At 35.5% G+C, this 27956-nt stretch overlaps 1 protein-coding gene across 3 annotated transcripts; it reads left to right on the forward strand.

The window, feature by feature from the left end:
* Nucleotides 1-18: 18 nt before the first annotated feature.
* Nucleotides 19-27956, forward strand: LOC115977682 (callose synthase 3). 3 transcript variants are annotated; one of them, XM_031099699.1, is made up of 44 exons: nucleotides 19-232; nucleotides 328-380; nucleotides 469-733; nucleotides 7220-7320; nucleotides 7870-7994; nucleotides 8092-8185; nucleotides 8288-8398; nucleotides 8492-8608; nucleotides 8769-8861; nucleotides 9599-9690; nucleotides 9968-10094; nucleotides 10651-10788; nucleotides 10888-10964; nucleotides 11044-11134; nucleotides 11910-12047; nucleotides 12145-12262; nucleotides 13534-13868; nucleotides 14047-14099; nucleotides 14200-14260; nucleotides 14484-14565; nucleotides 14649-14698; nucleotides 14820-14906; nucleotides 15828-15968; nucleotides 16067-16158; nucleotides 16305-16389; nucleotides 16519-16679; nucleotides 16830-16953; nucleotides 17046-17158; nucleotides 17270-17399; nucleotides 17492-17643; nucleotides 18126-18235; nucleotides 18350-18553; nucleotides 19411-19479; nucleotides 19642-19831; nucleotides 19908-20061; nucleotides 20827-20946; nucleotides 21028-21146; nucleotides 21242-21325; nucleotides 24462-24574; nucleotides 24668-24897; nucleotides 24989-25786; nucleotides 25871-25921; nucleotides 26663-26848; nucleotides 27471-27956. In XM_031099699.1, the coding sequence occupies exons 3-44, from the start codon at nucleotides 511-513 to the stop codon at nucleotides 27720-27722; spliced, it is 5991 nt and encodes a 1996-aa protein (XP_030955559.1). In that variant the 5' UTR covers nucleotides 19-232; nucleotides 328-380; nucleotides 469-510; the 3' UTR covers nucleotides 27723-27956. The 3 variants fall into 3 exon arrangements, with proteins under 3 accessions (XP_030955559.1, XP_030955567.1, XP_030955576.1); XM_031099707.1 differs by having other exon boundaries at nucleotides 506-733; XM_031099716.1 differs by having other exon boundaries at nucleotides 20-232; nucleotides 11913-12047.

Here is a 27956-nt window from a genome sequence, read left to right on the forward strand (position 1 = left end):
CTCTCTACCTCACTCACACTAGTTTCACGCTACACTCAAAATACCAACAATAATAGTAAGACTTTCCCAAAAGCCTTCTATCTCACTCTCTCTGCTGCTTATTAAGCTTTTCCTTCCTCACTAAGTTGCTTAAACTTGCAGCGCTCTCTCTCTCTCTCTCTCTCTCTCTCTCTCACTCCTCATTCTCTCTCTCTCTCTCTCTCTCTAGGGTTTCTGCTTCAACCACTCATCTGTAAGCTCTTCTTTCTTCAAGCATTTTTTTCTACATTGTTGTTTGGCTTTCTCAGCTTCATCACCTTTTCGCCGATTCTCTTTGTGCTGTTGCAGATGTCAGATTCGGAAGCTTAGTCATCGCTCTCTCTTTCTCTCTCAACCATCTGGTAAGCAGAGAAGCAGTTTCTCTTCGCACTGTTTTTGTTTGCTTTGATTGAAGCTTCACTGTTTTAGATTTGTGCTTTTGTGTAAAAGGTGTTTGGATTCTGAGATTCTGGTCGGATTTGGCCAGAGAACATGGCGTCGTCGTCGTCGGCGTCGACTTCGGCGAGAGCCGGAGGAGGCTCCGATCAATCTTCGCAGCCGCAGCAGAGGAGGATTATGCGGACGCAGACTGCCGGAAACCTTGGGGAAACGATCTTCGACAGTGAGGTTGTGCCGTCTTCGCTTCAAGAAATCGCTCCGATTCTTCGTGTTGCCAATGAAGTCGAAAAGAGCAACCCTAGAGTTGCTTATCTCTGTAAGTTACAAGCTCCATTGCTCTTAGAATAGTAAAAAAGCTACGGTTTTTTTTTCACAGTATAATATTCTGTGTTGAGTGGTTGTGAACCTTGTGGTACTTGCTCTGCATGTTGTATTGTGTAATGAATTTGAGCTAGAGCTTAAGCCATTAGTGGCTATACCATACTATCTTATTCAAAGTAGACAATATAGTAAATAATACTTTCTTCCTAATAAATTGACAAGTGTGGTTGGGTTAAAACTTAAAAGTTTGAGTTTTCTGTGCATCTAAATATATGTGTGTGTGTGTGTGTATATCTAAATTGTGCACTATCTTAAGCCATAAGTACAATAGATGTGAAACAATTTAAAGTTCAACTAGTGAGGGTTTTTCTCTAAATGTGAAAATGCGTTTAAAGGAAAGGCCCACCGATTACTAACTCATCTTCAGAGTTTGTTGTTATATTGCAGAAATTTTGGTGTCAAATTGAAGATGCTTGTTTTCCCCAATATTGTGTTATGCTATCTAATCAAATATGGCATTGCTTTTTTTAATTTGTGAAACTTTAACATGTTGTTGATGAATTAAGGTGTATTGGTTGAACACGTGTTGAATTGTTTTCTCTGTGTAGAGATTGGTACATTGATCTGAATATATAGACGCGGTTACAATGAACTTGGATAGAGTTTGTATAGCTACCAAATTCCAAAGTGATTGTTAACAAGCTAAAAGTTAGGCCCTACAAATGAGGGAGAAGACATCTAGATTTGAAATTAAAAAATCTCTGTAGATGGGTGTCTCTAATAACATGAATGACTTCTCCACTAAGTTGATGTTTCTAGAAATTTATCACACAAAAGCAAATAATTTCCACTTTTTGGCAGTGACAAGTCATTAGTCTATAATTATAAATGGGGGCTTGGGGTTTTGGAAAATGGCCACTTTTAATTTAGTTCTGTTGGGTAAAAGGCTATGGATTAATGGATGTATGGCATGGAAGGAGATCATCTTTGGATATGGGCCGTTGGTTGAAATACAGGGAAGATTGAAGTCAATAGTTAAAGAGGATTGTAAGATCATATGGCTATGGGTGGTGCCATTGGTTGTAGAAGACCTATTATTTGGATGGAGGAATTGGTTTGGGAGTACCATTCAGAAGTTTGGAATTTTACTCTGTTATGTTTGATGTTGATAGTGTGAAAAGGATGGAATAGCTGTATTTTTGAGGATCGAGAGATCTCTTGATCAGCTCAACTCCTTGTTGATTCGTACCTTGTTTTGATTGGTCTTGCCCTTGGGGTTTTACACATTGTATTCCATTTTTTGAGTTCCAAGACTCGCTTTTTATTTAATTTATTTTGGTATGATTTTTTTTTTTAAATAGTTTGTGTTCAACATTGTGAACATGAAATAATTTTCTATTTTAATAAAATATTATTACTTATAAAAAAAGGTATATGGCTGTAATATTTAATGAAGCATTTGGGTGGGGTGGGAGACAGTGAGGGGCTTGTTAGCTGCATTCATTTTGTGGTGAGGTTTTGGCATACATTGGGTGTGGGAATCAACCTATAAAAGTTGCATTTCCTGGATTTTTCTCAATCGCAGTAAACAAAGATGCTTCTATTGGTTCCAATGTGGAGACGTTGAATGATGGGGACACGATCTTGGAATATTTGCTTCGCATGGGCTTTAAGTGATTAGGAATTGAAATCTATGGAATAATTAGTTGATACTTTGTATTCCAAGGGTAGAGGGTCCAAATTGTTTGAGTTGTAGGTTGACCAACAATGGTCAATTGGATGTTTGTTCTATGGTAGTCAAAGGTGAGTTGAGTGCTCACCTAGGCGCCCAGGCAAGGCGAGGCAAGGCGCCACTAAGGTGCCTCTAAGGCTCTAAGGTGACTGCCTAAAAACATGAAAAATACACTAAGGCGAGCCACTCAGTGTGTATTTTGTTAAGCTTGTTGTAAAATGAATTGTTAAATTATTAATTTACAGAAGTTTGTTATAAAACCTATTGTTAAATTAATTAATTTATAGGAGCTTGTTTAAAACCTATTGTTAGATTAATTAATTAATAATAAGATTGTTATGAAACCTATTGTTAGAATAATTAATAGAGCCTTATTTGTTTTAAGCCTATTTTAAAATCAGTTAATAGACCTAATTTCTTTATAAAAAACATGTCAAAAACACTTTATTATAATAGTTCAATACATTATATATATATATATATATATATGAATTTGACACCTTACTTTAATTGGGCTAGCACCTTTTTGTTGCCTTACATCTTAGGTGATACAAGGCCTTGGCGCCCTAAGATCACCTTTGACTACCTTGTTTGTTCTTGTTATGAGGTTCCAAGAGGCTCTACTGGAGTGTGTTTTCCTTGGAAGAATGTTTAATTTTGTTAGAATATATTAGGATATGCCCATAAATAAGTAGACCATAATTTTGGAGAATACCATGGGCTACTGTGGTTTAAAGGTTTTAGGGTTGTCGTACTAGGCCTAATATATATACCCAATATTGGGTTCCTTGTAATAGAACATCTGATAAAGCAAAGATTTAGCTGGCATACGCTTCCTTTAGCTTGTTGTTGACTTTCAGGTGAAGCCGCGTTAGTTTGTTTTCTTATGCTCTCTAGCTTTCTCTCACCACATTAGTTTATCTTCTTTCTATATCAACTTGGTATTAGAATTTCAATTTCCGTTCCTCATTAGCCTTCATAGTCTCTATCAACTTTAGAGCCTACAACCAAGATCTTGATCCATAGGGATTTCATCAATGCCTAGGCTAGTTACATATGTATATTATCCTCCCCGATTTGTTATTTCAGTGTTGCACATGCCCTTGATCACCTTCTCAGTCTCAATCCTGCAATTCCTTGTAGCTTCATGCACTGATTCTTTTTTTAAATACACCATCCATGTATCTTATCTTTGCTTAGAGTCCTTACAAGCTAGTGCGCCTTACCTACTATAGGTCCTTGTTCCCTACAATTTACGTGTTCGAGACATGCCTACTTGTGCTCTTGTGATAGAGCTCATTCCGTTGTCATATCGAGTCTTTGCATTCATGCTTCTTCTCAGTGTTTTTCTTTGCCTAAGCAGCATACCAATGCTCTTTGAGATCGTTTTTGCACAACCTTGGCTATGTAGTCTCTCTGTGCATCATGTGCTTCACAGACTTCCTCCTCTTCAACAATGATTTTTTAGGCATTTCTTTCTTATACCTAGATCATTTGATGGGCATTGAATACTATCCTTCCAAATTCAAGTTTTTATCAAGCCTTTGCCTTGTGTTTGGGGAGGTGTTAGAATATATGCATTCACATAAATAAGTAGACCATGGTTTGGTAGAATACCATTGCTGTGGACTATTGTGGTTTTAGGGTTATCATATTAAGTCTAACGTGTGTGTATCTATATTGTAATAGAAAATTCAATATAGTAAAGATGTAATGGCTTAGGCTTTCCACTGCGGACCTTGGCCATTAGGTTGAACCACATTAATTTTCTTACTTTCACTTTTGCTCTCTCTAGATTTTTCTTTCTACATCATTTGTGTGTGTGTGTGTGTTTTTTTTTTCTTCTCTATTTTAACTGGTTAAATAAAGCTCCTAGGAAGTAAAATTTTTTGTGTGGACATTTGTGTGGGATAAAATTTGGGTAAAATGCTATAATATCCCCTTGAACGTTGGGCCAAAATCAAACTAACCCTTTGTTATTCTAATTTGAAATCTTTAATCCCTAAAAACTTAGATAAATGACCAAATTGGTCCCTTTGATAGATTTGCATCCATCACTTGAAGTGCATGTGATATCATTCTAATAAAAAATTATTGGCAAAAAGCACATTTTAGTCCCTACATTTTCAGGTGATTCCCATTTTAGTCTCTACATTTTATTTTTACTGCTTTTTGTCCCTATCCTGAAAAACGCTTCCCGTTTTGGTCTCTACCGTTACTCATTTAACAGAGATATCCTACGTGGCAAACGGTCTAACAGTAAATGCTGATGTGTCTATTAAAATAATATTAAAAAAATATTTGCATTTTTAAAAATGCCACGTCAGCAATTTAATTTTAAAAAAAAGCCGCTTCAGATAAAAATAATATAAAAATTTCTAACCTAATTATTTTTTAAAAAAAGAAAAGAAATTAGTTAAATTAATTTTTTTTCCTTTTTTTTTGGAAGAACATGAAGAACTCAAACTATGTGTTCTTCATTTTTCTTCCCCAACGAAGCTTGCCCAGAAAATTAAAAATTAAAAATTTACTTTTCTTTTCTTGCATTTTCTTAGCAACCAAAACCTTAAAATCACTCAAATTTACAAAATAAAAAGATATGCGCATAAAAATTTACAAAACACAAACATTAAACAAGATTTTCTTATGCTTTGAAACCAAACACAAAAAACACAAAACTCAAACCCAAAATTTTGGCCTCCATGCACAACCAAACCCAGCGAAGCCTGAATAAGATCTTTAGAGAAAGCGTACACCTGATTCCACTCTGGATTCGAAATCTTCTCCAAATGAGTAGTCGATTTGGATTTAGACAACATACACCACAAGCCCATAAATCAACATACACTACAAGCCCATAAATCAACATCAGAATACAACATACACCACAAACCCAAAAATCAACATACACCACAAACCCAGATCAACAAAAGTCAACCCACAAACCCACCATCGGAATACATATTTCCACCACGATCTACACCACTGAGCTGAGAGATAGAGAGATGAAAGAGAGAGACTTACAGATTTGGGATAGAGAGACTACGATCTGTGAGTTAGAGAGAGTTTGAGCTATTTGGGTCTGAGTTTGAGAGAATCGTGAGACAGAGTGTAGGTCGTTTAGAGAAAGAAAAGAAGAGAACCACCGCCGGTTGTGGTGGTGGCGGTAGTGGCGATGAGTAGAGGAGGCCGGCCATGGAGTTTGAAAGAGTTGTGAGAGTTTTGGAAGAGAGAGGAAGGTTTGAGATTTAGAAGTGAGGGGAACCGGTTTGATAAGGTAGTGTTGGGGTTCGAAGGTATTTTTTTGAGTGTGTGAAAATTTTTTGGGTTTGTGAATGAGAATTTTTTGGGTTTGGATGCCAAGTAGATACATGAAAAAAAGAAAAGGAAGACAAAGAAAAGGGAAGAAAATAAGGATTAATTTGCTAAGAATATGAGTCAATCTTTTGGGGAAGAACACAAAGAACATGATGATGTTCTTCCAAAAATGAAGAACACATAGTTCTGAGTTCTTCATGTTCTTCCAAAAAAAAGGAAAAAAAATTAATTTAATTAATTTCTTTTTTTTTATTATAAATAATTAGGTTAGAATTTTTATATTATTTTTATCTGATGTGGCTTTTTTTAAAAATTAAATTGCTGACGTGGCATTTTTAAAAATGCAAATATTTTTTTTAATATTATTTTAATAGATATGTCAGCATTTACTGTTGAACCGTTTGCCACGTAGGATATTTCTGTTAAATGAGTAACAGCAGGGACCAAAACGGGAAGCGTTTTTCAGGATAGGGACTAAAAGCGGTAAAAGTAAAATGTAGGGACTAAAATGGGAATCACCTGAAAATGTAGGGACTAAAATGTGCTTTTCGCCAAAATTATTTTAAAATCAAAATGTAATAAAAAAAAAATTTTATTTTAAGTTTTTAAATTTTTATTTTTTATAATTCTATTTTACTCGGGAATTGGAAATTTCAAAATTTGAACAATGGATGCTAGTTTAATTTCAAATTTGCATTGGTGGACTGGTGCTGCGCGTGTATGTTTAATGGTGAGAATGTAGTTCACCTTTATTTTGGGCATCCAAATGTAGCTAGGGAGTTCTGTTCTTGATTTTAGACTATTTTTGAGGTCCATTAGGTGATGCCAAAGACCATGGCAGAGCTGTTCTTCGAAAATCTAGTTTGGAAATCATGGTAATTATCTTGTGTGGATATTGCCCCTTATGTTTAATGTGGACACTTTGGAGTGAGAGGAATAATTGCACTTTTAGTTACGTGATGAAGAATTCAGTTAGAGATGAAATATTTGTTTGTGGGGGATCTTTGTTTGAGTGGTCTTGTTGCATGGGAATTAATGGTAATGCATTCGCTTGTAGATTTTATAGATTCTCTTATCTTAAATGATAAATTCTTTGAACTATTCTCTAGAATAATTTTGTGTATGCGCACCCTATGTGCATAAATGTTTTATTTATGTTCCTGTATTAGTTATCAAAATAGTAGTAATCATTATAATAAGTGCATATTTTCTCAATCAAAGTATTATTTATTTAAAAATAATAATTATTGTTGCTGTTATTATTTTTTCATCATTATTGTTTTTGACATGTTTGCTAATCTTGTTTGAGATGTAGTTGTCATCATCATCATCATCATTATTATTACTTTCTTGAGGCATATTTCTTTTTCAATTTTCATTATGCATTCCAGGAGCCTGACATTTAGCTCATCTGTTATGGCTTTGATGTAGGCCGATTTTATGCCTTTGAGAAAGCTCATAGGTTGGATCCCACTTCTAGCGGACGTGGTGTTCGCCAATTTAAAACTGCTCTCCTTCAACGTCTTGAAAGGGTAAGCATTATTATGTTCTTATCAAATGCATGCCAAGATTTGTTTTTGGGGTGCATAGAATGAGAATTAAGCACTCATTTGTAGAAGTAAGACAGTAATGCTTGTATGGATTTTGGTGCCCTTTTAAAAATATGTTAGAGATTTAAATCAAGTACAAGCTTTTATCTAGACCTTCTGAATGCTTTGCAGCTATCGTAATTAAAGAAACTATATATATATATATATATATATATATATGATAACCTGTTTGAGGGTTTCCTACAGAGAAGGGGGGGGGGGTGTGGGTTGTGAAGTGGCTTTTCATTTTGATCCGAAACGGTGACAACACATTTATGACTAGAAGGCAATACAACTGTACCAGAATTAGCTTATAGTAGGCTCAGATAGACCTTGCTATTTGATTCTTTTGTTGGATTCTATAACAGCCTTCAGTAAGATTTATGGCTGCTTTTATCTATTTTGTTGTGTGTGTGGGGGGGGGGGGGGTTTCTGGTTAGCTTAAACCATTTAAGCTTTGTCTATTTCTTAATCGTTTTCTAACTCTTTCAGGAGAATGATCCAACGTTAATGGGAAGGGTAAAAAAAAGTGATGCACGTGAAATGCAGAGTTTTTATCAGCATTACTATAAAAAATACATCCAGGCTTTGCAAAATGCTGCTGATAAAGCTGATCGGTGAGTTCTATGGAAGATATTCGATCTTTAGGTGATATGCTTGGAAATTGCTTCTGTCAACACTGTCCTTGATTGCCAACTTTCTGTTTTTATCCAGTGCACAGCTTACAAAGGCATACCAAACTGCTAATGTTCTCTTTGAAGTTTTGAAGGCTGTGAATACGACACAATCTATGGAACTTGATCGTGAGGTAAAACTATGTTACACTTCTTGAACTGTGATATATAAAGCTGTTGTTTTATGGTGGATGTTGCACATATGCCTGATATTATTATGATTGACATTTGATAAGATTTTGGACGTTCAAGATAAAGTTGCTGAAAAGACAGAGTATTATGTTCCTTACAATATTCTCCCTCTTGATCCTGATAGTGCAAATCAGGCAATTATGAGATATCCTGAGGTACTTTTGCAATTTTCATATTTTTTGGTATCCTTCAGTACAATGAATTTTTTCTGTACTATGAAATATTGCTTTCATCATCTTGATTTGCAGATCCAAGCTGCTGTTTTGGCTCTACGTAACACTAGAGGCCTACCTTGGCCGAAGGACTACCAGAAGAAGAAAGACGAAGACATTCTGGATTGGCTTCAGCAAATGTTTGGGTTTCAGGTGATAGAAGTAACTGGAACTGTATCATTATTTTTCCAGCGCAGTTGGGTTGGTCATGATATATTTTAGAAATAAGCTTCTTTAAATGATTAAATGCCAACTGTATTTATAATCTTAACCCGTATTTTCATGTTCATGGATTATGTTAATAAATATGCAGAAGCATAATGTTTCAAATCAAAGGGAGCACCTGGTCTTATTGCTTGCAAATGTGCACATACGACAGTTTCCAAAGCCTGATCAACAACCCAAGGTTTGTTCTCAATCAAAGATTTAGTCTCAGTGGATACAGTTTTGTTTCTTAATTTGCTTTCACCTACTTCTGTTTCTTATTTTCTATCCGCTACAGAACAATGATTTGTACTACTCAACATTTAATGCGAAATTACTGGATTGTACTTTTGGGTGGACTTGTTCACTTTTGGTTATGTTTACATAGGAGCAATTCCACCTGCACCATGTCCATTATCATTGCACCAAAGCAGCCCCTTGTGAATATTACCAATAACCTTCTTTACCACAGCCTCCACCACTCCTACTTTCAGCATTGATGGTACCAAGTTGGGGATGCTGCACCAATCATTTAGGTTTTCCAGGACCGATTACAAGCATTACCAATGAGCTTCTTTGCTACAGCTTATTGACACCAGGCTCAGGACACTGCACCAATCCTTTAGGTGTTCCAGCATTTACGATGCCACTACATTTGCCCCCCACCTCTCTCTTCCTGTTTTGTACAGACAGTAGCTATTAAAAAAAAAGTTATGCACCTTGCAGAAGTACTTTTACATTTTCCTGAGAATGATAACTTATTATTATTAGGAAACTTATATATACGATTCTATTCTTGAAATATGCTGACACCAAGTTGTTAAAAATAGGAACAGTATCTTCGGTCTGCACAGGTGAAAAGTATAAAAATAATATTTCTAGATTTAGAAGTTCCTCTTTTATTTGCTCATAACATACTTGTGCATATTTTTTATTTAGTTGGATGAGCGTGCATTGACAGAAGTAATGAAGAAACTTTTCAAGAACTACAAAAAATGGTGCAAGTACTTGGGTCGCAAAAGTAGCCTTTGGTAAGCCTTCTCATATTGATATCATCGACTACGATAGTAGCTGTTCACTTACTGATGGATGAGACTTATCCAGAAAAAGAAAAAACGTGGCGGCTTATGTTCTAAATTCATATACATGTTTGTACCTTATATGCTAGTTTGTATCTCAAGAAGTGCTTGTTCTGCAGCTTGTGTAGTATTTTATACTCTTTTTTGGTTGGGCAGGATTCAAGTAAAGTAATAAGCTTCAGTTTCAATTTTTATCATATTTATTGCTTTAAATGTTCTAAAATTGCAGGTTACCAACAATACAGCAAGAAGTGCAACAGCGTAAACTACTGTACATGGGTCTCTATCTGCTAATATGGGGGGAAGCTGCAAATTTAAGATTCATGCCAGAATGCCTTTGCTATATTTATCATCATGTATGTTTCAGATGGTTAATTCTTGACTACCTACTATTGTGCCCCCCCCCCCCCCCCCCCAAACAAAAAAAACACACACACACCCACCAATTCCATCCCCATGAAGTTTTAACATTTTGATTTGTTTGTCTCTGTGTTCATCATTGTGAACATGAAGAATTCTCCTTATTAATAAAGCTTAATCATAAAAAAAAATCCCGTCCCCAAGCAGCTTGTTGAAATTTAAAGATTGAGCTTTATCAGTTAACTCTGTGCCGATGAGTTGTGTAGTGCTTATTGTGTTAAGACAGTAAAACTTTTGTTCTAAATTGGCATCTTTTCATCATTTATGAGTAGTAACATGGAAACTTTTAGCCACTTACTGCAGCTTTTTGTTGTGTTGTTCCTTTTCTTTTATTGAACAAAAATACAATAATGTGAAACATTTGTGTAGCTATGATTTAGTTTCAATGATTTTGGCCTCTTACAATTAGTTAGACAAAACCAACTCTATGCTTTCATGGACATAATCTGCCTTAATGATCTAATTGGTACTTATTTGTTTTGCTATTTTTAGATGGCTTTTGAATTGTATGGTATGCTAGCTGGGAATGTCAGTCCCATGACAGGAGAGAATGTAAAGCCAGCCTACGGAGGTGAAAAAGAGGCGTTTCTGACAAAAGTTGTAACTCCAATATATAAAGTGATTGCTAAGGTGTAGTGAGACTTGTTTCCCTTCTGGGAGTCCAATAAATTTGAGTGTTTTTCATTTTGGTTATATCTCGTCATCTTTTGTGATTTCTTTGCTTTACAGGAAGCTGAAAGAAGTAAAAAGGGGAGATCAAAACATTCACAATGGAGGAACTACGATGACGTAAATGAATACTTCTGGTAATTTCTATTTACTTGTTACGATTTATTTCTTTGTTACCTATATTATATCATGACTAACTGTCTTATATAACCATAGGTCTGTTGATTGTTTCCGGTTGGGCTGGCCGATGCGTGCAGATGCTGATTTTTTTTGTTTGTCCACAGAACAGATTCGCCAGAACAATGGGGTAAGCAGTGATATTTATTTTCTTTTCTTCTTTTACTTTTTTTTTTTCCATTCTTTTTTTAAAGTTTGGCTATTGTTGTCTTCCAAGGCTCTGACCATTCCAAGAGAAATAAAATAAAATAAAATATGTTTATTGGGAATGGTCTTATTTCTATATATCTAGTTGATATAATGTAAAATTACTAAATTTATCTGGGAGAATTTTTGCAACTTGGAGCTTGTCTGGATATCCCAATATTGATTATTAGCAGACAGTTGTTATCTTCCCCCGCCCCTCAGTGAAAAGGGAAAAAAAAAGCCTATGTTTTCTAATTTTCGATATTCCTCTGGCTGGTACGATTTTAAAAATAAAATTACAAAAACCAACTCTTAAATCTTTTTGAATCGTACAAGCTAGTGTTTATGTAATGTGTATCACATTCATTATTTTTTGATAAGTAATAATGATGATTTATGGGATAATATCGATTTCTTTTGCATAAATGCCAACCTCTGTGAGTGTAGAATTTTTATAGAGCGATTTTGGGCCTTTGTGGGATGGCAAGTGCCTTCCACCAAAAGCAATACAGCATAGGTTTGAGTCTGATCTCTCCAAAAATATTTAGAGGTAAGGCTGCCTATCAATCACCTCTTGCAAAGCCCGTAAATGTGGGAATTTTCTGCACCGAGTATATTTGTGATCATAGCTCCTGATTGTCTTATCTATGAGAAAGTAAATATTTGTCTTCTATACACTGCATACTGCTGTTTGACTAGAATGATATTTACTTCCTCAGCAGAGCCTAAACCAGGAAAGCAAGCAAGCTAGTAGAGATAGATGGGTGGGAAAAGTTAATTTTGTTGAGATAAGGTCATTTTGGCATATTTTCAGAAGCTTCGACCGTATGTGGAGCTTTTTCATTCTATGCTTACAGGTACCAATTTTTGCATCACAGTACTTTTATCTGTCAAATTATTCTTTTATATCTTCAATTATATGAAATAGTGTTGAAGTTGGCCCATTTTTATCAGGCTATGATCATTGTTGCTTGGAATGGCACGGGGGAACCAACTGCAATCTTTGGTTCTGATGTATTCAAGAAAGTATTGAGTGTCTTTATAACTGCCGCAATTTTGAAGCTAGGGCAAGGTGGGTAACTCCCAGTTCCAAACAGTTTAAGCTAGATTTACATGGTCAAAACATTCAAATACAAAATTATGTAAAACTTCAATTAAATACAAAATTATGTAAAACTTCAACATCTTCTGTTTTTCATCCTCTTTCTCTCAAAGTACATTCATTTTTGCCCATGATAGCTATTGACCATTAATATGATTTATGGTGACTTATGGTATGCCTGTTGGTTGTAATTTTCAATCATTAAGCTATAAAGGAGCTGGTCAAGAGGTATGAAGTTAAATACTTAAGAGTTGCTATAGCCATGAACTATTTTACAACATTATTGATGTGACAAATTCTTACCGGTTCTCATTTGGGCCCACCACTAACATTACTTTTTACTTACTAATAATCATTTACCACATCAGTAGTTTGTAAAATAGTTTGTGGCTTTAACATTTTCCAATACTCAATATCTGTTTGCAAGTAAAAAGTTGAAGGATTAACAGTCAAGTAATCAGCAGATTTCTTTTGCTAGTAAATATTTTGAGCTCTCAATCAGAAAGTAGTACAAACCAAGCTACACATATTTGGATCTGTTTTTTTGGTGGCTCATTTGGAATTGTAGGAATATTGAGTCCATTCAATTCTATCTTGTAGTTGGTAAATCACTGAACCAATTTGAGACAGGGTGCGGCACTGGCCAACAAAGGGGGTTCCTGTGCACCTGTATACTTGGGTGATTCTTTTTTCTGATTTATGTAATCTCTTTACTTATCAAAAAAAAAAACTAAGACAATCAAGCTAAAGCTTTGCCTGAGACAAAATGAGTAGAGACTTATCCCTAAGATAAGCAAGGCCAGTGAGCTCTAGCTCAAAGTTTAGGGATTCAACTATTTGTTCACAGAATGTGATTTCCAACTAGTGAAGAATACTTTTGGATTTTGTTCTCTTTAATCAGGGATAGACAGAGAAACTATCCTCGTGTTTAATTACTTTTGTTGGGAATGTCCAGAGTATACATTCTACATTGCAAGTCAGGATGGAAGGTTCAACTGCTGTCATACATCCAGTTCGGTAACTGTGGCTGGAGGATGTCTATTAAGCTATTATAAAATATGCAATTAGAATCTTTTACTCATGGATATTGAGTTGTTGGCTAAATTTTTTATGTTTTAAGATGTTGAAAGAAATCTAATTTTTGCAGCATGTGGCCAGAATATTATTACTTTCAGAAATGCTCCTGTTCCTTGTACCAAGTTGAAACTGTTGCTTCATCATTTCACTTTTGGCTTGTGCAGCTGTCCTTGATGTAATTCTTGGTTGGAAAGCTCAGCGGAGTATGTCATTCCATGTTAAACTAAGATACATCTTCAAAGTGGTTTCAGCTGCTGCCTGGGTGATAGTTCTGCCAGTTACATATGCTTACACTTGGGAGAATCCTCCTGGATTTGCTCAAACTATCAAAAGTTGGTTCGGAAATAATTCAAGTTCACCCTCGTTGTTTATTTTGGCTGTCATTATGTATCTGTCACCGAATATGCTGGCTGCAATATTGTTTCTCTTCCCCTTCATTCGTCGGTTCCTTGAGAGGTCAAACTATAAGATTGTGATGCTCATGATGTGGTGGTCACAGGTGTGCAGCATTGCCCTTTCCTTCTTCTTCTTCTATTTATTATTATTATTATTATTATTTGGTATGATCAAGCCCTTTTTTGGAGGTGTTCAAACTGAAACAAAAGTAGTTCTGACTTTTTGTTTGTCTGCTTGTATATATGATGGTTCATTTGTATGTATGCCTTGTATGTTTGCAGCCTCGGCTCTATGTTGGGAGGGGAATGCATGAGAGCACATTTTCTCTTTTCAAGTAAGAAATAAGTGTTCATTGGATGGGTGGAATTGTTACTTTAAATGTTTTAGTGATTCACTATATCTGATATCTGATATATCTTTTTTAAAACTTGCAGGTACACAATGTTTTGGGTTCTTCTTATAGTGACTAAGTTGGCATTTAGTTACTATATAGAGGTACTTTTTACATGTGGAAACTCTAGTTGCTTTTATGTGCCAATACTGAGTAAATTAATATAAACTACAAAAAAATAATGGCATGAACAAACTTAATGCAAAGACCAGAACAATAGATTGGGGATGTGACAAAGCTGTAATTTGTGTAAAGCCTTCTTTTTGTTTGTTAATAGGCAATGATTTAGTCACTATTCATGTTCTCATGGCCCATGTTTTGTTACAGATAAAGCCTCTAGTGGCTCCAACAAAAGCTATTATGGAGGTTCGAATAACTAATTTTCAGTGGCATGAGTTTTTTCCCCGTGGTAATACACATGGATATGTGGCTTGTAGTTAAATATCTGTTTCATAAAAAAAATAGTTTGTGATGTGCTCATTTGCTTTGCAGCAAAGAACAATATTGGAGTTGTGATTGCACTCTGGGCTCCAATTATTCTTGTATGGGTTCTGTCATTTGTTTTCCACTCTCACTCTCTCTCTCTCTCTCTCTCTCTCTATATATATAAGTTTGTTGTTTGTCACAGCCTAATGTAACTTCTGGGGCACCTATATTTTCTAGGTCTATTTTATGGATACCCAGATTTGGTATGCGATATTTTCTACATTATTTGGAGGTATTTATGGTGCGTTTCGTCGCCTTGGAGAGGTTAGTGGATCATTTCCTAACCCTAAAAAATAATTCTATAAGCTTTTTGGTCTTAATCTTGGTGCTGGGCATGGTCATGAAGCTTGAAATAGCCTTGATGCCAAAAATACAAAGCTTTCATTCTGACAATGTGGTAGTTGTGAACGAAGAAGGATTCTCTTTTCATAAAATTTCACTAATCTGTTCCACTTGGAAATGAAGAAATATTTTTAAAACCTTAACCTACTCTGTAATTTTATTCCTTGTCATGAAATTTCACTAATCTGTTCCACCTGGAAATGAAGAAATATTTTTAAAACCTTAACCTACTCTGTAATTTTATTCCTTGTCATGAAATTAACATTTGAACTATTTATATTTCCTAAAAAATCATATTTGAAGTTCTATAAGTTTGCTTCATCTTAGAGTTTGCATTAATTGGAAGATGCTAGTTGCATGTTCTTGTAGACTGACATTTCTGCTTTCCAAACGTGTCATGATATTCCCAACATGGAAGAGCAGGGACTTATTCATTAAAAGTATCACTTATCATGCATCAACTCTTGCCCCTCTCCCTAATCATGTAGAAAAAATTTCAATACTTTTGGTGGTGTTAGAAATATGACCTGTGATTGGATTTCTTAGTTCTTGTTGCAAAAATCTCTCTTAAATCACATTATCGTGCTTGTAAGTAGTTTTGGTTGTTTGCTTTTGTTTTGTTATTGTTTGTTGTGCGTTTGATAGTAATTTTGTTCATATTTTTTCTTGTTTAATTTTATTTTGAATTAAATTTTTTACTAGAAAAAAAAAATTGAAATCTATTATTTTCATTTCTTTGGCTTTGAATACAAAATCCTTTTAGATTGACATAAGAAGAACTATCACATTTGTTCAGTATCTGAGTGATCTGTTGTTTACTTTGACGGATACTTTTGCTGCCAGATTCGGACACTAGGAATGCTTCGATCTCGTTTTCAATCACTGCCTGCTGCTTTCAATGCCAGTTTGATTCCAGAGGAAAAGACTGAGCCAAAGAAGAAAGGACTGAAAGCCGTTTTGTCTTTGTCTCGCAATTTTGTTTCGGTGAACTATTTATAATTTCATCTCACAATTTTTGTACCTCTTGTAACTTAAAAATATTGCCCTTCCCTTGAGTTTTGCTTATCAGGCTACTACTACAGATATCTAACAAAGGGAAAGAGGCAGCAAGATTTGCTCAGTTGTGGAACAAGATAATCACTAGTTTTAGGGAGGAAGATCTTATAAGTAATAGGTATCTGGAGTGTTTTTCTGTAGTTATTCTTTATCTTGTTCTTCTCAAGCCTATTGGTTTCTTTGACAGTATTTTCTTTGTCTTGGATGTCTGCTCTTACTTTAATTCTGTTTGCAGTAGTGTACTGACCTTGTTCTAATTTTCAGGGAAATGGATCTTTTGCTGGTTCCTTATTGGGCTGACCGTGATCTGGACCTTATACAATGGCCTCCATTTTTACTTGCTAGCAAGGTTTGTTTCACCACCTTTCCATTGAAAATTTTGAAATATTCATGTTGAAGTAGATATAAAAATCTGTTGAAAATTTTGAAATCTTCATGTTGATATGTTTATGAATCTCTCTCTGTGTCTGCTCTCTAGATCCCCATAGCATTAGATATGGCTAAGGACAGCAATGGTAAGGATTGGGAGCTAAAGAAGAGAATTGAAAATGACAATTACATGTCTTGTGCTGTTCGTGAGTCCTATGCGTCATTTAAGAACATTATCAAGTTGTTGGTTCAAGGGCAACGCGAGAATATGTAAGTTTCTCTGCAATGTAACTAGAAGAAAGAATACTGATGAGCAAGGAGTTCGGTTTCCTCTACTATCCTTTGACAGATTTGGTAGGGTGACTGCAGATACAGTATTCTAACATATTCTTGGTGTTTCTCTTGATTGGTTCTTTTCAGGATCATAGATAAGATATTTTCTGAGGTTGATCCCCATATAGAAGATGGTACAATAATACGCGAGTACAAAATGAGTGCTCTCCCCACCCTCTATGACCTCTTTGTTAAGCTTATCAAATATTTGGTAATATTCGAAATATTGTTTGGTATGATCTTTTCAGTTGATAACTCTAGGATTGATAGGGAGTCCTAACTAAGTCAGCCTGATTTTTGCAGTTGGATAATAAGCCGGAAGACAGGGATCAAGTTGTGATTCTTTTCCAGGACATGCTGGAAGTTGTGACAAGAGACATAATGATGGAGGACCAGGACCAGGACCAAATATCCAGGTGCTGCATCTTTATTTGAATGTCTGCTCTAAAATACATCTATGTTTAAATATGTAACTTCAGCATTTTCAATTTTTCTTGAATAGTTCTCAATTTTTTTTTCTTGAATAGTTTGGCAGAGTCAATCCACACTGGACCTGAGCATGAGGGGATGAACAACCTTGAAACTAAATATCAGTTATTTGCATCTGAAGGCGCTATCAATTTCCCAATTAAGGAAACAGAAGCTTGGAAGGAGAAAGTGTGTAATTGTTACCAATATGTTATAAATGAAAAGTTTCATATAAATCTTATATGTACACTTATAAACCTCTTCACTTATTTTATTTGCAGTTCAAACGGCTTTATTTACTGCTTACTACAAAGGAATCTGCCATGGATGTGCCATCCAACTTAGAGGCGAGACGGCGTATGTCATTCTTCTCAAATTCATTGTTTATGGATATGCCTTTGGCCCCCAAAGTTCGCAATATGCTCTCTTTCTCGTAAGTTTTTTTCCTGATTAATTTTGATAGTTGCTTGTGTATTGCTTTGTTCCTGTTGACAAATCTTAATGTTTCAAAAGCCTTTCTTTGCCAGTTTACAATTTAACTTTCCAATTCTCTGTTAATTACCTTCTATAATAGGTACAGATAATTTTATTGCTAATAAGCTCTAGGTCCAATTGCACTCCTTGTCTTATAATACTCCTTGTCTTATAATAATAAAAGTTGAGGGTATGCTTATGGGTTCAAGACCCACTGAGTGTGTGTGTAACTTACCAAAATAAATAAATCTTATTGATGAAAAAACATAGTGACGTAGGTATACAGATTGTATACAAAAAACCCTACCCTTGGTAACAATTACAAGTACATTATCTCTAAATTGGAATATAATATCATTAACTAGTTTGGAACATAGTATTATAAGTAGTAGTTGTTGATTTGTTGTAATATATGCTTCTGATTTAATAATTTTCCTGTAGAGTTTTAACACCATACTACACTGAGGAAGTTCTCTTCTCCTTGCGTGATTTGGAAGAGCCAAATGAAGATGGTGTTTCAATACTCTTCTACTTGCAAAAAATTTTTCCAGGTTTATTTAATGCTCCTATTAATGGCCTTGCAATGAGATGTTAAATTTTTGTGTTGTTTCTGTCTCTACTAATTGGTCTAGGGTTCATACTAATACGCAAATATGAATATACAGATGAATGGAACAACTTTCTTGAGCGGGTGAATATGGATAATGAAGACAATCTGATGAAGGTCGTGCATCCAGAAGAACTTAAAAGATCTGATGAGTCAGAAGAACTTAAAAGATCTGAGTTAGAAGAACTTAAAAGATCTGCTGAGTTAGAAGAACAACTTCGCCTTTGGGCATCTTTTAGAGGCCAAACTTTGACAAGAACAGGTACTCTCTCTCTCTCTCTCTATGTGTTTATAAATTACCAATTTTCCCAAAAGCTTAAGCTAGGAAATAATGAATTCAATCACTTAACCATATTTCTAACACTCTCTCTCATATGTGGGCCCAAACTCCCCCATATCAAGTGGGACACAACATGTAGGATTTAAACATTTTAAATGGGAGGTAGAGTCGATACAAGGAGCAAACTTAGAATCTCTTGCTTTGATACCATGACAGATTTCCAATTGTTCCAAAAGTTTAAACTGGAAATGGTGAATTTAACTTAATCATACTTAACAGTCTCTTGTGTGTGTTTTTTCTTATAAGTAATATAAGTTTTATTGAATAAAAAATACATCCTGTTCACGATGGGGAACCCATTGTACTTGAAATAAAAACAAACAAATCAAAGAGCAGAACTAACAGAAGTAAGAAATCAGAAATGGTAATGCAATGCATAAAACCTCAAACATGAGACCACTCAAATAAAGTCCCAACTAGCAGAGATTTCAAAAGATCTACAGGTATCTCAAAATCTTCAAATGCACAGGTATTGTGTTCCCTCCAAATTAACCACATTGGACAAGATGGTCCCATATTCCAAACATTTGAATAACATTTCCCCAAACAATTCCTCCATGCAAAGAGAAGAGAATCAACTGCCTTTGGCAGCACCCACTGAATCCCAAATATCAGAAAAACTTCACTTCATAAAGCACAAGCAAACACTCTCTTTTGTGTCACTTAACCGTACTTCTGACACTCTTGTGTCTGCGCATATGCGCTCCATGCTGGGAAATTTATCTTTTCCACTCTAAATTGTCTTTGAATTTTGACAAAAATATTTTTACATATGCCAGTAAGAGGTATGATGTACTACCGGAAAGCTTTGGAGCTTCAGGCCTTCCTTGATATGGCGAAAGATGAAGGTACATATACATTTTAGTGATCATGTTACAATTGATTGTTCTAGTTTGTGATATTTTATACTTGTTTTTAAATTTTTATACAAGAAAAGATATACTTTCAAGTTATTGATGTCTTGATACTAAGTGGCTTTTCTTTTCTTGGTTTGACTGTTGTATCTTCAGATTTAATGGAAGGCTATAAAGCTGTAGAATTAAATTTAGAGGACCACTCGAAGGGGGAAAGGTCTCTCTGGGCACAATGCCAAGCTGTGTCTGATATGAAATTCACTTATGTGGTATCATGCCAGCAATATGGAATTCACAAGCGATCTGGTGATCCTCGTGCACAGGACATCTTGAGGCTCATGACAACGTATTTGTCCTAACTTTATATTTCGAACTCCTAATTGTCTTAACTTTCTATTGATGGATATATTTCCATTTGGCAGCTACCCATCACTTCGTGTGGCATACATTGATGAGCTAGAGGAACCCAACAAAGACAATTCCAAAAAGGTCAATGAGAAGGCTTATTATTCTTGTCTAGTGAAGGCTGCTTTGCCAAATTCTAATTCTTCGGATCCTGTGCAGAATTTGGACCAGGTAAAAGCTCATTTGATCTGTTGCATACTAAAGATTTGGGGATTTATCACATAATGCATGCCATCTAAAACTTATTTTACTCATAAAATAGCATGCCTCAAGTTTGACGTAGTGCACTTGTAAGTGTTAAGGACTTTTGCAAATGCATTTTCATTACTTATAAAAAAAACATAAAAATAAATATGACTTTTGCAAATGCTTTTGCCTGGTCAGTAATCCCCTTGCCCTCTTTGTCGATGATACTTTTGGCAATTTAAATGGAAGTAGTTGATTACACAAGTGAGATGACCTAAGCTACGAAAATAAGCCAACACCATTAAAGGTGTCTATGTTGACTCCAGTAGATCCATTTATATGTATAACATAGCAGGTTGTGGCCCTCTCTCACTTGCTCACTAGCACAGTTTTAGGGATGGGAGTAAATGGTGTGAAAATTTGCTCCCCAGAAGAATGAATTATTGTTGCTTACCAAAAAAAATGAACAACCATCTTATGTGTATGCAGTAGTCCCTGTGACAGCCAGATGTGTGGAGATAAAATGTTGAGTGAGTGGTTGGGAGAAGCAGTTGACTTTTGTGCAGATAACTCTTTTTTATAAATTCATTTTCTTTTCACTCTCTCTAAAAAATTTCAAACTCATTTACACTTTTATTAATTTAATGTCAATTTGTGTGTGTGTGAGTGTAGCTTCACAAACACTCTTTAGTCTTTATCAATCTCCCAAATTAAAATATATTCGACTTGATTGTCTCAATGTCCCTGCAGATTATTTATAAAATAAAACTTCCTGGACCAGCAATCTTAGGTGAGGGAAAGCCAGAAAATCAGAACCATGCCATTATATTTACACGTGGTGAAGGCTTGCAAACAATAGATATGAACCAGGTATATTTATTGTTAAATCTAAATAAACATCCTACCTTCTCTCTTAACATATATCAGTTGGTTAAAGTGCCTATTTCTTAGGATAACTACATGGAGGAAGCATTAAAAATGAGGAATTTGCTTCAAGAATTTCTTAAAAAGCATGATGGTGTGAGGCACCCTACAATTCTTGGGCTTAGGGAACATATATTTACTGGAAGGTTGGTACCTTGATGTTATCAGATGAGCCGTTTGTCTTTGGAATTAATTATATGATATTATGTATCACTAACTATTCTATCACTTTTTGTTGCAGTGTTTCTTCTCTTGCTTGGTTCATGTCAAATCAAGAAACCAGTTTTGTGACAATTGGGCAGAGACTATTGGCCAACCCTCTGAAGTAAGTCATCATTGCACCGAATTTCTTCAAACATGACATAGAAATAAAAATTCAGGGTGCCACCAGTGGCATTTGCCCTCTACTTGTGGGGTTTAAGCTCTGTTTGGTTTGGTGGATAGAAAACTAGGAGTATAGAAAAGTTTTAGTTTTTCCCCATATGTCTTCGGTACAGTGGATGGAAAAGTGGAATGATGGAAAATAAATATAAATTTGCTTTGTTTGGTTGAAGAAAAACAAAAAAGAAAAACAAAAGGGAAAAGTAGTTTTTATGAATTTGCTGTTATGTCTCTGTTATATGAGAACTGCTACGTCCACACAACATTTTCACACCACTTTCGCAACAAATCTTAAGTTGTAGGTTGTTACTAGTTCTAGTTTGAGCCTACCATTGAAATTACTTTTTTGACTATCAGTAAGTGTCAGCAACAACCTAGGATTTATTGTGAAGGTGTTGTGGACATAGCATTTCTCCTAATATAGTATTACATAGGAAATGAATTTACTACAACATATATAAAAAGTTGGTCCTTATCCTCCTTTTACTTATGAAAGAATATATATATATATATATATATATATATTAGGTACTTTGAGTCAGTGGGGTCATATTTGGGGTTTTTTGCAATGTCTTTCTATTTCTGATTTTCTTCAATATGTTAGCTTAAGTTCTTGAGTTATATATATTTGTTTCATGTTCAGAGTGTTCATTATGACGTTCAATCTTTTTCAATAAAAGTCCTATTACCTATCAATATGTGTGTGTGTAATTGAAAATAATGAAACATAAAAAATATAATAAAAAAAACTACAATTATATAAACAAAAAGAATAGCTCCAAGATTCATATTGTTATGTCACAAAAATAATTGAAAACAAAACAAAGAATTAATACAAAAAAAATAAATAAATAAATAAAGGGGTAATTACACTCTCCTCCCTTGAGGTTTGGGGGGATGGCACTCCATCCAAAACCTGAAGGAAAAAAAAACACTTGACATCCATTTGACCAAAATACACTTTAATTAAAAATGTGAAGTTTAGAAATGTTGTGTACTAACTTGTTCTTTGTTCAAGGTTAGGTTTCCAAAACTGCCCTCCATTTTAGAATTAAAATCCATTGTTTTAAATATTTAATTAAAGTGTATTTTAAAATATTAAGTATTGCTTTTGCTTATATTTTTCTTTCTTTTTTCAACGATTTGTGGAGAGATTTGCCATTGCAAGTTTTTTGGTGCTTGATAAACTTGGCATTTTTATTCTAAATTTATCAATTATGTATTTACTAACCATGGAAAAACTTTTGTAAAGAGATTCTTATAGAAATTTAGAATATTCTGTTATTAATATAAACAGAAGGGGGAGTGTTAATTTCTTCAAACCTTAAGGGAGGCAAGTGTTTTCTCCCTTCAGGTTTGGGGTGTAGTGTCATTCCCCCAAACCTCAAGGGAGGGGAGTGTAATTACCCTAAGAATAAAAGATAAATGAAAAAGGAAAGAAGGAAATATAAAATAAAAATAATCTTAGAAGAATGGGGCTTTTCCATTTGCTGCCAAGTGTATACATACAGCGTGTATATGAGGAAGAGGTCTACATTCACCTTTCTCTGCGTTTGTACTATCCCATTTGTAATTAGTTTTTCAGCACAAAAATTACAGCCCACAAAACGTTGCCTTCTTATATACTGTAAGGACAAAAGAGTACAGCAGTGCAGCACTCAAGAGGTGAATGCTGTGGTGCCGAAATTGACACACCCAAAAAGTGGCCTCTGCAACTTTTGCCTTCAAAGCCTCTGGGGGCTTGACAGAGATGCAGGCGAGGGGAGGGGATGACCTAACTATTCTAAGAACAACAGTATGGCCTCTGTTTGCAGTTGCATCTCAAAGCCTCTGTTTGCGGTTGCATCTCAAATCCATTCTAATTTTTTTTTTTTTTCCTGAAATTTTTTGAGTTGTGTTTGGTAACTGAGAAAGCGAAGGAAAAGAATGAAAGTGAGCAGTCAAAGGGCGAATTAGTAATTTTTTCTCAGCCCATATTTTCACTCCTCATTTATCACCATTTCAGACAGATTAGAATTTGTGGTCCCTGGCGGTGAACGTCACCCTTCCCCATTTTCTATCCTGAATTTCCTTCATACCAAACAGAGAAAAATATCAATCTTCTCATCACTTTCCTTCCCCCATTTTCGTTCCTAATTTCACCCCAACCAAACAGACTGTTAGGTTTGGGGTTCGAATCCCCTAATTTACGTCTACAACTACAACAATATTAAGCCTTAGTCCCAAAATTTTGAACTGTGGTGATGACTCAATTCTGATCGTTTGATGATATTTGGAGTCTAATGCCTTTTTCCTTTGCCTGCCTGCACCCCCACAGGGGGAGTGGGTGTGTCATTACTTGTAAATCCAGTTGTCAATTCTTAGATATACTTGATCAACTCATCAAAGTATGAGAGAAACCAAGTCCTGCACAGCTGTAGTTCTAGGTTGATATTTTAACTTCAGTTTACTAAAATTTTGAAAAAGAGGAAGTTCTTTGAAAATTTGGTGTATTGTGCAAATGCAAATTTAAGGGCATCTAGGAAATTACCATGGTTTCTGCAGAAATGCAGTTGAGTGTGAGGGTTTAGTCTTTCAGATAAACTCCATGTCAGCATGGCACAATGAGTATGTTCTTTCTTTCTTTCATTTTTCCCCATAATGTTTGTCTTGAAATGTGTGTTTCTTCAATGAGTAATGAATTTATAAGATGTGATACGGGTTGTTTTACTGCTACTTAAAGTTCAAACTTAGCACTTTTTTTGTTTTACCCAGCCTGAAACTTTTTGTTCCAACCTCTCTGGGAACTGGATTGACGACCCTTGCAAAAAGGTTGATACATAATATTGTGAATGCTCAGAAATAGAGCTACTTGGAGTCACCCGTTTTTTCAATAAACTATTGCAAGTCTTACTAAAAAAAATAATAATAATAAGAAATTTGGGGGGTTGAGAGAGATGTACAGTCATTTTCATTGTCCATATGTGGATCTGCAAGGGCACTTATACCATCTTGTTGTGTTTCAGATGTTTATTGCGCTCTTGTGTGCTTGTGTATCCAGATACATGTTTATGCTGCATTATCGAATCTCTTTCATCTAGGGTCCGATTCCACTATGGTCATCCTGATGTGTTTGATAGGATCTTTCACCTTACTAGAGGGGGTGTCAGTAAAGCTTCCAAGGTTATTAATTTGAGTGAAGACATTTTTGCTGGTATGCTGATAGCGAATGCTTTCTCATTTAATTTTGTTGGTCTATGTGCGTGATTTTGGCTTTATCCAACTTATATTATGACTGCACACACAGGCTTCAATTCTACTCTTCGTGAAGGCAATGTTACCCATCATGAGTACATACAAGTCGGGAAGGGGAGGGATGTGGGCCTGAACCAGATTTCTATGTTTGAGGCAAAGGTAGCTAATGGCAATGGAGAACAGACATTGAGTCGAGATATATACCGGCTTGGACACCGTTTTGACTTTTTCCGAATGTTATCATGTTATTTCACCACAATTGGTTTCTACTTCAGTACTCTGGTATGTTCAATTTGAACAATTAACGATTTTTCTGCTTTTTGAAATATTATGTAGTTAACTGAAGACTTTGAATCTTATTTTCTTCTGGCAGATCACTGTGCTCACTGTGTATGTGTTCCTTTATGGTCGCCTTTATCTTGTCCTGAGTGGGCTTGAAGAAGGCCTGAGTACTCAACCAGCAATTCGAGATAATAAGCCTCTTCAAGTGGCTCTTGCTTCCCAATCTTTTGTTCAAATTGGATTTTTGATGGCCTTGCCTATGTTGATGGAAATAGGGTTGGAAAGGGGTTTCCGAACTGCATTAAGTGAATTTATATTGATGCAATTGCAACTGGCCCCTGTATTTTTCACATTCTCTCTCGGGACAAAGACCCACTACTATGGAAGGACATTGCTTCATGGGGGTGCAAAATATAGGCCCACAGGTCGAGGGTTTGTGGTGTTCCATGCCAAGTTTGCTGACAATTATAGACTGTACTCCCGTAGTCACTTTGTCAAGGGAATTGAGCTCATGATCTTGCTTCTTGTGTACCAAATCTTTGGTCATACTTATAGAAGTGCTGTTGCCTATGTCTTGATCACTATATCTATGTGGTTTATGGTGGGTACATGGCTTTTTGCTCCCTTTCTTTTCAACCCTTCTGGTTTCGAGTGGCAAAAGATTGTAGACGATTGGACCGATTGGAATAAGTGGATAAGCAACCGAGGAGGTATAGGTGTGCCACCAGAAAAAAGTTGGGAATCATGGTGGGAAGAGGAACAAGAGCATCTTCGTCATTCTGGAAAGCGTGGTGTCATAGCTGAAATATTGTTATCCTTACGATTCTTTATATATCAATATGGACTTGTATATCATTTGAACATTACAAAAAACACTAAAAGTTTTCTGGTAAGGATTGTATCCTAGTATTTTATCAAATTTTAGTAGAATTTCAACAGTGAAATCATATCTTATCTTTTCGCTTGGTCACAGGTCTATGGAATATCTTGGCTGGTGATCTTGCTAATATTGTTTGTTATGAAGGTAACTACCAACTTCTTCATGTATTTCCCTGTCACATGTTACATTATGCACAGCATAAAGAGTTTCTTTCTCCATACAACAATTCACTTTCTTCTTTTTAAGTAATCTAATCAGGGGCTAGCATTACACCTTTTTTGTTACTGCAGTTCAGGGGTTTACTAATTTTGAATTCAAATATGTCTTCTGTAAATTGATTTAAATGGTTAGAGAATTGAGCTAGTTAATATATTGTACACACACTAGTCCCATCTTTTATGGAGAAAGAGGGAGGACGGGTCAAGTTTGCCTTGGTAAATTAATATATTTGACTCAATCAAGCTGATTAAATGTTCAAATACTGACTGCCTGATGCAAATTAGAGGACATTTTTTTGTTTGTTTTTAATGTCAGTCTGCAGCTTTCTTGTAAGATGAAGCATCTTTTCCATTGCTCTGTTTGTTTTCACCTTATCGCAGTTTAAGAATACTGTTATGTCTCTCTATGAGTCAATTCCTTTCAAAAGTTCTGTTGCATGTTTCAAATTTGAGGACTTTTTTGGTTTGTTTTTAATGTCTGTCTGCAGCTTTCGTTTAAGACAATGCATTTTTTCCATTGCTTTGTTTGTTTTCAACTTATCACAGTTTAAGAATACTGTTATGTCTCTCCGAGTCTATTCCTTTCAAAAGTTCTGTTGTATGTTTCAATATTTTTTTATGAATTGGCACTGCTGAAGAGTTACTTTTTTTTTTTTTGTGGTGGTAGACTGTCTCTGTTGGGCGGCGAAGGTTCAGTGCCAATTTTCAACTCGTGTTCCGGCTAATCAAAGGAATGATTTTCCTAACTTTTGTCTCCATTCTGGTCACTCTGATTGCCCTCCCTCACATGACAGTCCAAGACATCATTGTTTGCATTCTGGCCTTTATGCCAACTGGTTGGGGGCTCATTCTGGTAAGTTAATATTTCTATTGTCTCCTATACTTTTGTTTTCCAACTGCAGTTTGTTGAAACGGACTTGAAATATGGGGTGTATGTATGAGTGTCAAACTTGAAATATGGGTATTTGCATGAGTGTCAAACTTGAAATATGTGTTTTTTAATCCCACAAGATACCTGCTCTGGTTGGGTGATGTGATTGCCTAAAATCTTGGTGATTCCCTCCCTCTCTCTCTCTCTCATGCAGTCATGCTATTTATAAAAGAAAATTTGCTTAAAATAATTTACTTTGCTTTTTTGCTTTTTGAAAATCAAATCTTTAAAGGTGATTTGACCTAATGTTGTGATACATCTTAGCTTTATTGTTCTCCCACCTTATAAGGTTCATGTCCAGTATATATGGGCATATTGTACTACACTGCAAGGATAATGATGTGAGAATTGCATCATGTGCGGGGTTCAAGGGATATCCCAATGGTTCCAACACCTTTTATGGTGCTTGGGCACTGGGGTTCAAACCCCACCTGGCCCTCTGCCATTTGCCTATCAACAACAAAAAAATAATTGCATCACGTGTTTGTGTTTCTTTGTTTTGTATGCTTAATCACATGGTTTTTTTTCTCCTTAATTGCACCAGATTGCGCAAGCCTGCAAGCCTGTTGTTCAGCGGGCTGGGTTTTGGGGTTCAGTTCGGACACTTGCTCGTGGTTATGAGATTGTAATGGGTTTGCTACTGTTCACTCCAGTTGCATTCCTGGCCTGGTTTCCTTTCGTTTCAGAATTCCAAACTCGTATGCTCTTTAACCAAGCATTCAGCAGAGGTCTACAGATTTCTCGTATTCTTGGTGGTGGCCAGCGAAAGGATCGTTCATCACGCAACAAGGAGTAATTTTACTGACTGCAGCAGGGGCTATGTTTATGCTAATCCCACAATTCTTATTACACTCAGGCAGACTTATTTACTGTTTATATCTATTATAAGCTGTTGTTGTAATTAACTAATTATGGTGCTAATAGGGCTGCGTTAGTGCATTTTTGTGTATTCTATTTGACTCAGGTTCTGCCAGCTCTTCTGTGTCCCATCAAAAAGCATTTTACTAATTATGATAATTGGGTTATATAA

The sequence above is a fragment of the Quercus lobata genome, chromosome 1 (assembly GCF_001633185.2).
Source record: "Quercus lobata isolate SW786 chromosome 1, ValleyOak3.0 Primary Assembly, whole genome shotgun sequence".
Taxonomy (NCBI): Eukaryota; Viridiplantae; Streptophyta; class Magnoliopsida; order Fagales; family Fagaceae; genus Quercus; species Quercus lobata.

Excerpts from the sequence above, each read along its gene's own strand:
- LOC115977682 (XM_031099699.1), top strand. The coding sequence starts at position 511 with ATGGCGTCGTCGTCGTCGGCGTCGACTTCGGCGAGAGCCGGAGGAGGC. Across the intron at positions 7,995-8,091 it reads GCTGCTGATAAAGCTGATCG|TGCACAGCTTACAAAGGCAT; the intron begins GTGAGTTCTATG and ends GTTTTTATCCAG. Across the intron at positions 16,159-16,304 it reads GAAGATCTTATAAGTAATAG|GGAAATGGATCTTTTGCTGG; the intron begins GTATCTGGAGTG and ends TCTAATTTTCAG.